Source organism: Bolinopsis microptera, chromosome 1, assembly GCF_026151205.1.
Source record: "Bolinopsis microptera isolate Bmic1 chromosome 1, MBARI_Bmic_1.0, whole genome shotgun sequence".
NCBI lineage: Eukaryota > Metazoa > Ctenophora > Tentaculata > Lobata > Bolinopsidae > Bolinopsis > Bolinopsis microptera.
The window spans coordinates 25,136,004-25,149,228 of record NC_087072.1 but is presented as its reverse complement, the minus strand read 5'-3'; the positions used below and the strand labels follow the sequence as shown (position 1 = coordinate 25,149,228).

General features: G+C 36.3%; 2 protein-coding genes across 4 annotated transcripts in view; both read right to left on the bottom strand.

The window, feature by feature from the left end:
- Positions 1-28: 28 nt before the first annotated feature.
- LOC134825937 (sperm-tail PG-rich repeat-containing protein 2-like) overlaps positions 29-13,225 on the bottom strand; it is an 88,788-nt gene continuing 75,591 nt past the window's right edge. The window contains exons 2-15 of one of the 3 annotated variants that reach the window (XM_063838140.1): positions 5,999-6,120; positions 5,562-5,710; positions 5,297-5,417; positions 4,117-4,350; positions 3,905-3,946; positions 3,068-3,174; positions 2,688-2,917; positions 2,427-2,576; positions 1,871-1,999; positions 1,576-1,709; positions 1,339-1,467; positions 824-944; positions 570-651; positions 29-454 (exon numbers count right to left, since the gene is read on the bottom strand). In XM_063838140.1, coding sequence (XP_063694210.1) covers positions 422-454; positions 570-651; positions 824-944; positions 1,339-1,467; positions 1,576-1,709; positions 1,871-1,999; positions 2,427-2,576; positions 2,688-2,917; positions 3,068-3,174; positions 3,905-3,946; positions 4,117-4,350; positions 5,297-5,417; positions 5,562-5,710; positions 5,999-6,113 — 1,776 coding nt within the window. In that variant the 5' untranslated portion in view covers positions 6,114-6,120 and the 3' untranslated portion in view covers positions 29-421. Of the gene's footprint in view, positions 455-569; positions 652-823; positions 945-1,338; positions 1,468-1,575; positions 1,710-1,870; positions 2,000-2,426; positions 2,577-2,687; positions 2,918-3,067; positions 3,175-3,904; positions 3,947-4,116; positions 4,351-5,296; positions 5,418-5,561; positions 5,711-5,998; positions 6,123-13,225 lie in introns of all 3 variants that reach the window. The other 2 variants (XM_063838141.1, XM_063838142.1) reach the window with 2 other exon arrangements.
- LOC134825941 (centrosomal protein of 41 kDa B-like) lies at positions 7,526-9,197 on the bottom strand. Its single transcript, XM_063838146.1, is given in 4 exon segments — positions 7,526-8,263; positions 8,265-8,360; positions 8,812-8,901; positions 9,046-9,197. Coding segments are annotated over 4 exon segments (966 nt in total). The 5' UTR covers positions 9,178-9,197; the 3' UTR covers positions 7,526-7,615.

Here is a 13,225-nt window from a genome sequence, read left to right as displayed (position 1 = left end):
TCGATCCAAATAATAATCATACATGTTAACCACGAATTTCTTTGGTAATACATTATTCAACGGATACATACCTATACCCACAGTTAAAGCCCATCCAACAATCGTGGTATAAGATAATAGAAGGTGTCTTATCTAGAAAAGAATAATTTAATTTACACAGCTAAATATTTCTGAACAGGTATAAAAATCGGAACATTCAAGAATGATATAAACATGATTAAGAGTATCATAATTATGTTATTTATATCACATATCTGTTAATTATATTCCATCTCATTTAGACATACTTAATAATCTGTACAATAAAATCCGTATGAAAATTATCTAAATTCATCTTAAGCCGTCAGGGAATGCTGATATAACAAGTCCTTTCCTTTTTAGCTCAGTTTTCTAATGAAAATACCCTTTTATCCTATTTCTGTTACAGTGACATAACCAACTGTTTCGAAGGTGCCTGAAATTATGTTGCGTTTATTTTCTTTGATGGGCATATGAAAACATATGATAGGGAATCACACACGTTGAAAGTATGCACTGGCATTAAGACTATTAAGTTACAAAACGCTTACCCTCGATTTTACTTCTTTGATAAGAGTGGGATTGTTCAGCGTAACATTGAAGGACGGCTTCACCAAGGAGTGTGATGTAACACTGAGATACGAGGAACTTTGTAATTATTTCCGTTAGTATATTTGCACTTTTCGACTAGGGATTCAATGAATTTAGTACCTCCCCCAATAATGTCAATCCTGATGCCTTAAAGTGGAAATCCGTTCAAATACACCTCGTGATAGTATCGTATTTTAAATACAAGTGCAAGTACCTTTCTCGATAATGTCCCGGTCCTGGGACGTTGTTAGGTTTCTCAACAAATCTGGGGGTCTGGCTGGCAAGGGTTCCCTTCAAGTAGGACTCAGTTTTAGAGGGGTTGTACGCTCCTGGTCCTGGGTGATGTGTCTTAACAAAAGTAAATCTACCAGGCTTTAATGTATTCATATTTTAAGCAGCATCCGGTGATCCGGTGTAGTGTCATGAGAAAACTTCATCACATCTGACTATTCTATTTAAGGTTTAAGGCGCTCATCGGTAAAAATCACTGGTCGAAAGTTTGGTCTGAATCTCTTTATATCATGAAGTTTATCGTTCAGTGTTTAGTGTACACGTCACACGACGATCATTGCAAAGTTTGTAGAAATGATTGCTTATGAAAATTGCTTATGAAAACCAATCAAGTTTTGAACAAGCTTTCGAAAAGTTGTTTTCTACCGATGAGCAGACATCCTTGTCAGTCTTATTAATATTTATTCAGTATAAAAATATAACAGTAGATAATCAAACCTGGCACCAGAGGATCAGATTCTTTGATCAAAACATCACGTGGGGGAGCAAATCTTGCAGATGAAGACAAGAAAGACCCTGCTTTAATCTGGCCTGCCAATGTCCTAGGTGCAGCAGTCGTCTTTTTGACTGAAACATACAAATATTTCTATCTCCGATCGGATACAAACTTTTAATTAATTTATATCTAGAGTTGAGTATGGCAATCTTTCATTGGAGACATTTTAAGGATCTTACCTTGAGAGTCATGATATGAGGACTCCACATTGTAGCTGCCCGGAGGAGGAATATCCTTGTCAATTGTTCCAGCTATTCTAATTCTGTCACTCGTACTGGCAAACACTGACGTGGCATGGTTCGTTTTGCGTAGCCTGTGAGAGGAACCTTTAACCACGATACTTATTATATTTTGACAGAAGCGGTAAGCTCACGACACTTAAACTCGGTGTTTTTATTTAACATTTTCATCCAATTACCCAAGCTAGTCAAGTATTGAAATTGATAGCATGTCGAACCGAAAAAACATATTTACTTTTCAGCTATGACATTGCTGTCCTGAATGTAGTGGGACGGTCCGGGGAGATGCTTGTCCTCGTGCTTCGTATAGGGCAGAGTTCTGACGGAGGACGACCCAAACACTCCTTTAGTAGAACTAGACATGCTGAGGAGATAACTTGTTCATAACTTGTACTAGGTGGTAACGTAACAAGTAAGATAGATAGTTACCATAGCAACAGTACACGCTGTATATCATCTATTTCAGGTTTACCTTCTCTAGGGGTCGGCTAAGTGATTAGATTTGCTCAATTTTGACGACATAAATGATAAACTAGTCTTAACAGCTGTGACTAATTAACTACGAATATATAGTCTCCATGGCAACCAAGAATCAGTAAATCTAAAAGACGCGCACTTAGCATGCTGGAAAATAGACTTTAAACCAAAATGAGAGGTTACGCGCTACAAATATAAGGCTTGTAAATTGTGACTGACCGAGTTCTACCCGCTTTTTTGAGGGCGAAATCAGTGTAATTGAATTTACTTTTCAATCATTAGCTATGGAACAAATTTCAGAGTAAAGTGCTTACTGTGCTTTCTTCTGAATGTTTGTGTTCAAGCTTGTCATTATGTCCACGTTATATGTGCCGGGCCCAGGAGCGAAATTACTGCGGCTGCCGCCAGATTTCCCAAATCTCGTAGAAGTCTGACCAAATGGACTCTTTTTTAAACCACTTATCCTGCAATTAGTGATTATTGAAACCAAATGTCAGCGAAAACTGAGTTAGCGATATCAGAAATATAGTAAAAAGTTCGGGTGCTAAGGGAATTAGATGAGATATGAAGCTTACTTTCTCAAGGATTCAAAAGCATGTCTAGTTTCGTTGTATTGTCCTGGAGCAGGCGCAGTGGTCTTCGGAGATATAAATCTCTTAGTCGTCGAACCGAATGGTTTAGCATCGGATCCCTCTGCTTGCAGTGCTACATGTCGTTCCAGTGTTGATTTGATATTGTAGGAACCGGGCCCCGGCACGTTTTTCTTGTCTGCTTTCAGTGGAATCAACTCGTGATATCTTGGAATCTGCGGCAAATGAATTTGGTTACAAATGTTAAATCTTCAGGGGAAGTAGTGTGAACGCCAGAAAGAAAACTGTAAGATACACGAAATTTTCATTAAATATAATCATAGAAACTAGAATGGTAATTGGTAAATGATAAAATCAAAACTCACCCTGGATTCAAATTTCTTAGGTTTTCCAGATTCGGAAATAGTAAACTTCTCCTGGATAACGGGCTCTTTGTGTGGGTTGTATTGTCCTGGGCCTGGATTGTCTTTACCTGAAAATGTGGTTGTGGAGTCTTAGTTTAGGGATCTTTCACATATTACGTAAGCAACCAAGCTACGAGGGGGGAGGCGTTAAAAAATGCTTACGCTATTCTTATGTATACTCAATACTGGTAGTTAGGTTTGAACGTAAATGGTAAAGGTATGAACGGAAGTGGATGGTCCAAAATGGCAAAAATCTGGCTTACGTAATATGTGAACGATCTCCTATTTCTTTATCTAGAGATCGCTTTTGGCGATATAAAATGCTTAACGCTCATGCTTGAGTTTACCTGTCAGTTTTTGGGAGGAAGAACAATCATTTGATTGTATGCAATTTAATTGTATAGTAAACATTAAAGAAATAATAATTGTATGCTGGTATGCAGAAGTAAATGATGGTGAAAAGATTTTCAATGATTCTACTTGTAATCATGATGCAGGAATACAAATACTTGATAATGAGTATGCATTTGGTTGAAGGCAAGCACTTGGCCGTGAGTTCATAATTTAAGAGAGATAAATGTATCGATCATTACACTTTAAGTTTAGTGAGAGCTAAAGGCTGATAAAACATGCAACCTGAAAGGGTAAAGTAAAAGCTCTGACGACAGATTATTCGAATTAAATGGAAAGGTATATATGCGAGGTTAGCATTGAGGCTTAGACACTTTGCTCAACATGATGCAATTTTTCGGGTTTAGGAATAGTGCAATTTTATGCGAGGCGTTTGGAGGATGGTACCTTCATCAAATTTCCATGGAACTTCATAGCCATTGCTCCACACTATGAAATAGCTAGTTATAAGAAACTATTATTAACTTGAAAGAAGTTTGAAAATAATGATTGTTTTGTTTTTGTTTTTTAGCATAAATAGTTTAAATAAAAGCAAGAATCGATTTTTTTTTTTCTTTAACCATTTATAAGAGCTAAAGTGCGAGAGTAAAGTAACTTACAGTAGAATTTGAATCTATTCTCCGTCCTCTTGGACCAATGAACGCCCTTATATCTTTTTTCCGCAATAGTAGTGGAAACCTTGTCTGACTTATAATAAGCAGGCCCCAATGACCCGTCTTTCTCAGGCCCTGCTTGTGGAATGAGGCCTCCGTCTGTTCCTTCTTCGTAACCAAAACTTTTACCCGGTGATGGAATGGAGGGTGGATCCAACTTTCGTTTCCATGTTATATGTCCTGTAAATAATTAAGATAAGATGTGTTTTCTACAAGTGGTGCAATGTTGTCTAATAAAATTGAATCATACATTTTTAAATGGATGCATTCTTTAGTATGGATAGCAAAGAAATTTTACTTAATTCGTGGCATTCTAAAGAATAACCATGTCACGAATCTTTTGAATCACGTCAAACGAATATGAGTCAAGTTAAAGAATTGAAGATGTAAGAATTTATTATGCAGTGCCACCACCAATAAGGTATGCTGAATAAAACCTATCTTAGAACAAACGATAATGTTTTGGGTGGTAAAAACATGGCAAGGGCCAAGGATATAATGCTCAGCTGATAAATTTAGTCTTTAAAGATTGTACGATCCCCATGAATAGAAATTATCTTGAATAAGTAATTTTTATCAAAATACACGTCAAAAATAGCAAGTTCGAGAATAATTAGTAGAAAAAGATTTAGTAATAATTTTCATATCAAACTAACTTTATCAGATTTCATTAGATTTAAACGCCACTGATTATTCTTTAAAAGGTTATTCAGTTTGACAAACCATACATCACTGTAATACAAAGATAATGTCAAATCAAGAATTGCGTGTTTTTTATCCGTCCGTAGTATTCCATGCATTGAAAAAACAAAAATCAGCAAATTAAAAAAGGAAACCTAGCATAAAGTGAGTGCAGCAGCGAGGAACTTAATTGCACCTTTACAAAGGTAGGAACACAGATAACATACCAATTATAAGTCACTATTAAATGACTCGTGTTACTCACCCTCTGAGACCAAATGTTAAGTTAAGCTTTCATTCATGCATTGCAGAAAGTTAAAATCAGAAAGTTAAAATCAGAAAATTTAAATTTATACAATAAATTGGAATAGGCTTAAATTGAGTGCAGCAGCAACAAACTACATAAATTGCTCCTTGATTAAAATAATAATGCAGTTTAACTTACCAGTTCCTTCGAATACCTGTTCGTCAGGTAGAGGCATGGACCGCGGTTTGATCCAATTAAGTTCAGTTGAGTAGGTTCCTGGTCCAGGGGTATCTGGAACCCTTTCTCGGAACCTCGGCTCCTTAAAACAGTATATCAGTAAACAGCTGCCTTGATTATTTAAAACAGTTCACAGTCAATTTGATAAATTTCAGAGTCAGCAATTGTTTAAATTCCATTTTAGCCGTGCTTGCTATATATAACGTGAAATTACAAGTCTACCCACCATATTAGCGATAGTGCTGCCACCCTTAGCTCGGTCACGTGATATCACTTCCGGGTAATAGTGACCAGGTCCTGGCGCTAAGATAACTGTGTCCGGTACATCCAGGAATGTGGTCCTTGGAGCCATCGACTGGAACGGTGCATAGCCCTCTGAGGATGAAGTGGAGCTTGTGGAAAATGTAGGTTAATATTTCTAGCATGCAGAGGCAGCTGCTGGAGTATGTGAATGTTTAATACACTGTGACTACTTAGGGGGCATGCAGCAACTAACTTTAGACACGATTTATTGACCATCATTTACTGGTTATATTTTTAGTTATCCTTAGATGCTTTAAATTACATTAAACTTTCCGTGAAATATTTGTTACTTTACGACTATGGTCACTTCAACTCCCTACATATTAAAGCAGAAATTAAAGAATGGCCAGGTTTTCTTACCGCTGATGGGTTTTCTGTCAGTGAATCTGTGATGAGGTTCGTATGCTCCCGGTCCTACATGTTGGGGGATATCTTTCTGTGTTTCTGAGAGGGCTCTTGGAGCTCGGTCATACATCTAGGAGCTATAAATCAGGATGTGGAGTTAGTCGTGTGTTGGACAAGAGAAAGAAGCATATTTACTATTTATGTTTACTATTTAACGGACATAATTTAGGAAATTACCGTCTTTTAACTTTGGGGTCAACAAATTAAAATTCATTATATGTGTATCATAATTTATCAATAATGCTAAAGAATGTAATTTGTGACGTTTTTATACTTAACTCATGCTAATAATGATCACATAATTTTCTGACAATAATGAATTCATTCAGCTGTATAGCTTTTCGACCCCCAGGGGTCAAAGTATGCAGTGTATTGTGTGTGTGTCTGATACACGGGCAAGTAGACGAGTAAAACTATAGTATAGATTTTGAGTTAGGTTCTAGTTATGATTTAGTCTAACTATTAAAGTTTAAATGAAGTTTTTTGTAGGAGAGAAATCTTTAAACTGTGGAGAATCTTACATTATAGAGCATGTACATTGTACAATTAAAGATTCATTGTTGATTGTGTTGAAAAATACAACAATACCGAGCTGAGTTCATCAGCGATCAAATTTCATATAAGCCGTTGATCAGAAAAATAATAATTCGAGTTCATTTCAGCGATTCTTCTAATTGAGTGGCGAACAAAGATATAATTTGTATGATTAGACTCAAATTTAATCGGTCGTGGAATTGACAAGCAATGAAGCATGCATGGTAGAACATAAAACCAATGGTAACACATCATATTAAAGTAATGAACAGTTTATTTCATGCACATCAAATATAATAATAGACAATAGTAGCATTGCTACTACTACTACTAGCAAACGGCAGGTGCTAAAGAGAATCCAGCTCTTTCAAACACTGCCCCCGTTTTGTATTAATACAATTACACATGCAGCATACCTTTAAAATATTATCAATGGTCTGATCCCCTTATTAAAATCTTGCTTGATATCACACTCAACACTCATCTAGGAGGAGGTAGCATTGTTACTTTTGACTCTGTTCCATTTTGAACGACAGTGTTTTGGGACAAAAAGGACAGGTCACGCAATAGAAATTGTCTTTTAAAGAGTCTTATTGAATTATCACCGCTCACGACAAGAAATGGAATGGTTTATATCAGATCTATGAGATTTTGATTTAATGGTGCCCCTGTACATTTTCCTTTTTTCCTTTTTGTCCTTGTCTCATTTACAGTTGCTCTGTCAAGTCGGACAATACTACCCCCTAATAATGTCTCTGCACCACCACAATTTCATAGTGCAATCTTAAATAAAAATATAGCAAAACTTCGAACAACAAACCATTTCAAGTTCAAACAAATCGAGATTTTCCCGGAAATTCGGTGGTTCACTGTTCTGAGTTTTAAAATATTACTTGACTTGATGAACAAGTTAATTGTGTGCGATAGCTAAGTCTATATCGAGTGTTCGTTGTTCAACCTTTCATGTAAGTAAAAACAAATAAATTAATCAAATCTATGTAAGTCTACAGCCAGCGTAGTGATGATAGAAAATGTGACTCATTTCCAACTTTTGGTTTGAGCAGCATTTTTGTTGGACAGCATGCTCTGAGCTCTGCTCATACCTCCGATTCTTGAAGGACCAGCCATACTCAACATGAGGTTATCGAGAGTATCCTCTAAAACTTCTAGGTCAGACTCTGTAAAATCATTTCCAGCAATATTTTCACAAGCTGGTGTTGGAGTAACCTTTGATTTAGGTTTCTTCAGTCGACCGTCAGCATCGACAAGACAAACTTTGGGGAGAGGCCCTCTGATGATTCCTTCAGGGAACTTTGAACTCAATACTTTAAGTCCACCCGACAACATAAACAAGTTGTCTACTCCCCGCTCAATCATCGTTGTGGAACACATATGGGCCAACTTCTCATCTTCATCATATACTATTATTATTTTACCATCTTTATTAATATAGTTCAACATTTCTTTTGTGAAACAATTCTGAGCCCGGGACAGCATAGCACTTGGATAATTCACAGCACCAATTATGTGACACAAATCATAAGCATCCTCTGTACGCACGTCTAGCAGAAGATAAGGTTTATCTGGTTTTTCACATAGAGTTTCTGGAACTTGAGGTTTCCTAGCATCATACTCTCCAATACCTCTGATGACGTCACTAAATCTTGAATCACAACTTCTGTCAGTGGCAAGGTGGTTCATCTGGACTGGGGGTTGGTGGAAGAGAATCATCGTCAGGTATGGGACTGAGACCAATTTGTTCTTCTGGGATGTAGTTTTCTACCTGTCAATAGTTTGAGTGAACATTGATGCAACTAAAATTGACTATATATCAACAAAATGTTGTTTTGAATAATCCTAACCCCTTCTGAACCAAACATTGCACGTTCCTTCTCTAAAAATCAATTGCAATTTCTGAATGAAACCTGTGAATTGCTATATATTTGGTTTATATATTTATGATAGTCGATACAATATATACTAATTGTGTTCTATTTCAGAATGTACCACAAAAATGTTGTCTGTGGGGTTTGATAATTGCTTAGTGCTTACTGGTGTTTCATTGCATTGTGATTCCTATAAAGTTAACAAAACCCACCTGATGTAGGTATATCAAATGATATTAATGAAGTGAAGAAGTATCAAAACATACTTTCGAACAACCCTTATTACACATACATTGTGACTGTAAAGTGTAAACTATAGAACTAAGTAGTACTACTATCTTAACTTACTTGTATAACAAGCTGAACAAAAGTAGAGACCTTCATCCGTTTGAATATCTCTCCTTGTTTGAACTTATAGTTGTTTTTAATATCGTCCATCTGAAATGTATTCAAATTAATCAAACTACCTCAAGCTTTGGTTACTATGACTATAAATATTATAGAAAATATTTTAAGCTAAAAAACAAAAGCCAATCAAAAATAAAATATTGTAGTTACTAGATAGCATACAATTACACAAACCTTTTGGTTATATTTAGACAAGCTAGACCCAGTATTTGTTCGACTGCTCACACCTCTATATCTTGGGTTCTGATGTATTTTCTTGTCCATGATTGAACCAGGCCGCCCCTTGTGTCCCGATGCTAATGACATGATGCAAACCTCTGAATCCTAAAGTTTTAGGGAATTAGTTTTGCAGGTTATTCAAAGTTGGGGCTCATGGTGAGATGAATAAAATACTTGTATAATTAGTGAACAGCATTGGCGTTAACAAGGGGAGGAGTTTAGTGGAGAGGAACATTGCAAAGACGTGAGAGGAAAAAATCGAGAGGAAAAAATAAGGTGCGAAACTTGGTCATAGGAGGAACACGATGGGAGGCATATGTAGAGAGTAAGTGCAATCAGCAGTACATTTGTAATGAAGGGAGTTATACATTAAGGGGAGACATTGCTGAGGACAAGATGGTGGAATTTAATAAAAGCAAACATGAAATTTGTCTAGTACTTTAGTTACGGTTTACAAAATGTTTCCACATTTAAAAGATTATTTTGCAAAAGTTATGTCAAAGGCACTAACAGCACTGTAATCTGTAGATCAGTACTTAGATTCAAGGAGAAGATGCGAGTAATTGCACCAAGAAAACCATCCCATGCACATGTGCATGGGCTGTGTGTGATCTGATACTTCTTAATCCTGATAAAATTCTAATTGTACAGTATAAGTATCAAATCACTTCTGTCTCTCAGGGATAATGAAAGAAAATAGTGAACGATTTAAGAGCAAGTCATAGTCCAGTAAGCAGGATAATACAGACGTGCTAATTTATTCGTTATTTAAATCTATAAAACCCTCAAAGTCTCCTAGTTTAGAAGATACCCATCCTTCAGTTTGAAAATTCTTTTTCTGTGAGAAGATCTCTCCTTTTCAAGGAACATGAACAGTGCCCTAATATAATAGATGGTCATATACCTCAAGGCCTGGACAACGGCCTCCATTACAGGGTGAGAATCCTTGTCAGGTTTGCTGGTTCTTCCAGGGCTCATAGCTATGTCTGACCGCATTGCACTGTGTGGCGAGTCAGCATTAGTGTCAATAAAAGAATCTTACTTCCATCCTGTGCGGTATATGGATAGCTCTACTAGAGAACCAATACCTGCAACATGCCGCCGTGGGCTTTTCACGACCTCCAATACACCTACTCTGATAGTGGCCAGCTAATCGGCTTAGTAGTTAGTGTAAAAACTGGCAAAACTGGCAAACCGTTCTGCAACTCAACAAGACTCTGATAATGCATCGCTGATTGCCCTACGTGAAACACCTGTATTCCAAGGCACTGTTTTACTCACAACTCAAGTACACAATCTGCCCAGCACCACCATCGCACAAAAACGCTGGCCATTGCATGAGAGCCTTTGAACAAGTCTCACAACTCTTTTAGTACGGTCGCAGAATGAGGCCACTAAAATGCAATGTTAACATGTTTTAGTTGGAAATTCCTGCACATTACATGCAGCTGTGCATGCAAGATCAAGAAGTTTGGGAAAAATAATGCAGTTCACGGAATTTCGATTAAAAATCACCCAAAATATAAAATAGTAAACTCAATTGCTAAATTTCCAATAATATTTTATTTGGTACACGCTGTTTTGATTGCTGTTTTGAATTGTGTTTACATGGGATGCAGGCTAGGTGATTATTTTATATTACACATAAAATATATAGCGTTTGGTGGTCATGTAACATTAAATCACCAAGCATCAAGTGTGCTTGATGCCATTTTCAATCGCAGACCATGGTCGCTTATTGTATTTAAAGTGCTTAATGAAATATTACTTTACGACATTGCTTACAATTTGTTTCCAGTCATAAATCTACCATACATTCATCAGGCCAAAAAAGTGTTAAGCTTATTTTCGCGTTAATGATGCTTACAGAAATCACATCTACAGTTCGTAAGTTCTCGACACGTAGATACCTATTTTGCGTTTCTTTAAGAGTAGTGATACTGCAAAACGCACTTCTGTAGACTTGTCAACTGTGAATGCCCAGGAAACTTACTGTATAGGGCATGCTTCTTATAAACTTCGTACATAATTAAAAGAATAAAACGCTGGCATTTGTCTGAAGCTTTGAAAAGTTCCCTTGTAAATGCAATGTTAACTGTTTTCATTGGGAAATTATTACAAGCATGAAGATAGAGTTTTGAATATCGCACAATCATATTTTCAGCACAAATATAAATGCCACAAATTTAACTTTGCAGTGTGTTGATTGCTGCGCGACGCTTTTTTCGAGTTTCTTACACAGGAGAGCTTACCTGAGGACCCCAGGCTTTAATGTTGTTAAACAACATTAGAGTTGTTAAACAACGAATAGAGATTAGGCGGAATGACAGGCTGAGCGCGGCCCAGTAAAGGAGAGCTGGAGATCAACACTCATATCAACAGTCAACAGCTAAAAGCGAGCAATAAACTAGCAAGCAGAGCTAGAGTAAAAAGGCAAATATGCAATATGCATACTTTAATTAATATTGTATTTGTGGTGCACCACATTTTAAAAACTTTTGATATAATTGTTGTTGCAAATCGTTGTTTTCTTGAAAATTCTTGTTTTCTTGAATTACAATGCGCGGTTCAATTATGCGCGCGGAGTGAATAAATATCGAAATAATTTAATTTAAACATAAAAAACTTCAATTTTTTTATAAAAACAAATTTTTGTTCATATAAGCTCAAAATTAAATTTGTTTGCAAAAGTGTTAAATGGCTATAAAATTGTTTAAAAAGCCAGTTTTTATTTAACATAAATGATAAATTTGTTTTTCCTTGATTCACGATGTCAATCTTTCGCATTTCACTGATGATTTGCATACGAGAAAATGCGCGGCGCGACCCAGTAGTGCATTGCGCTACAATTTTTTCCCTTTTTGCATTTGGCAAAGGCCTTTATTGCATAAAATAAAATATAGTTATAACCAATAGCGCACGATGCACTGTCAATTAATTGAAATGGGCCGCGCGGAACATCCAATTATACTTTCCGCAACCATCACTTTTTCAAATCGGCAAAATGCACCACTGGGTCACGCTTGCAGCTTGTTTTATTTAAAGTTTTTGCGCTTGTGAAATGGAAATATTATTTTTTATACGGAACATTAACTGAAATAAATGATTCCAGTTTCATAAACAAAATCTTTAACAGATTCACTATTCTTCACCCAAAACAAATTTAAGCAATTTTCCCTTTTAATGATCATGCCAATATAACGGAAAAGTCAGATCAGTCTGTTACTAGTTTTTTATACGATTCCTCGACACGAGATACATTTTGCGTTTTGTCTTAAGAGAGAAGTAGAGTTGAATTACGCTTTTATTTAGACTTTTTGTCCGGATGTAGTACATGCACCGATCTTCGGTAAAGGAGGACATGGCCAATTATCTTAAGTATAAATTTGTGGACATTTGGTTTTTAAAAAATAAATTTGTGGACATTTGTCCTTTGAAAGCATTTGAAATAGTTTCCCCTGTAATGTAATGCACCAGTGTTATTTTTCACTTGTGGTTTATTATATCAGCATGAAGTATTGAGCAGTCTAACACGCCACATCAATTTTCCACAAATTTCCACAAATACTGTTGTGTTGCATTTTGTGTTGCAATTTGTGTTGCAATTTGTGTTGCAATTTGTGTTGCAATTTGATAACTCTAATGGTTACCATTCCCTTATTACTTTTTTCAATCGAAAGTTTTGGTTTACCTCATGAGCGAATCCAGATCAAGGACACCAAAACAGCTGTGACCATGGTGAATTTATTGAAACAATATACTGCCTTTAAAAAAAAAAAATTAATGAAAGAAATGTCAAACAGTATATATACAATAAATTAAATCAAGTGATGCAATTGGCAGAGCACAATCGTAAATCCTGAGCAATAGATATCATCTATCCCTCGTAGCTCTTCTCCTCAGGTATCAGGTCGAAGGAGACATTGGATATTGGGGCAGTCCATGCCTTCTTTGCCTTTCCACGTACACCTCTAACTGCTACTAGCACACTCCTCATTATATCCATGCTCAGGTGTGTCCTGATGTTACACATCACAATATACTGCCTAATTTCCAAGTGCATGGATTCCGAATTAAGTGCCTTATCATTTAGTTTCAGTTTAACAATCCATTTTATAGTTTTTCTGAGCATGAG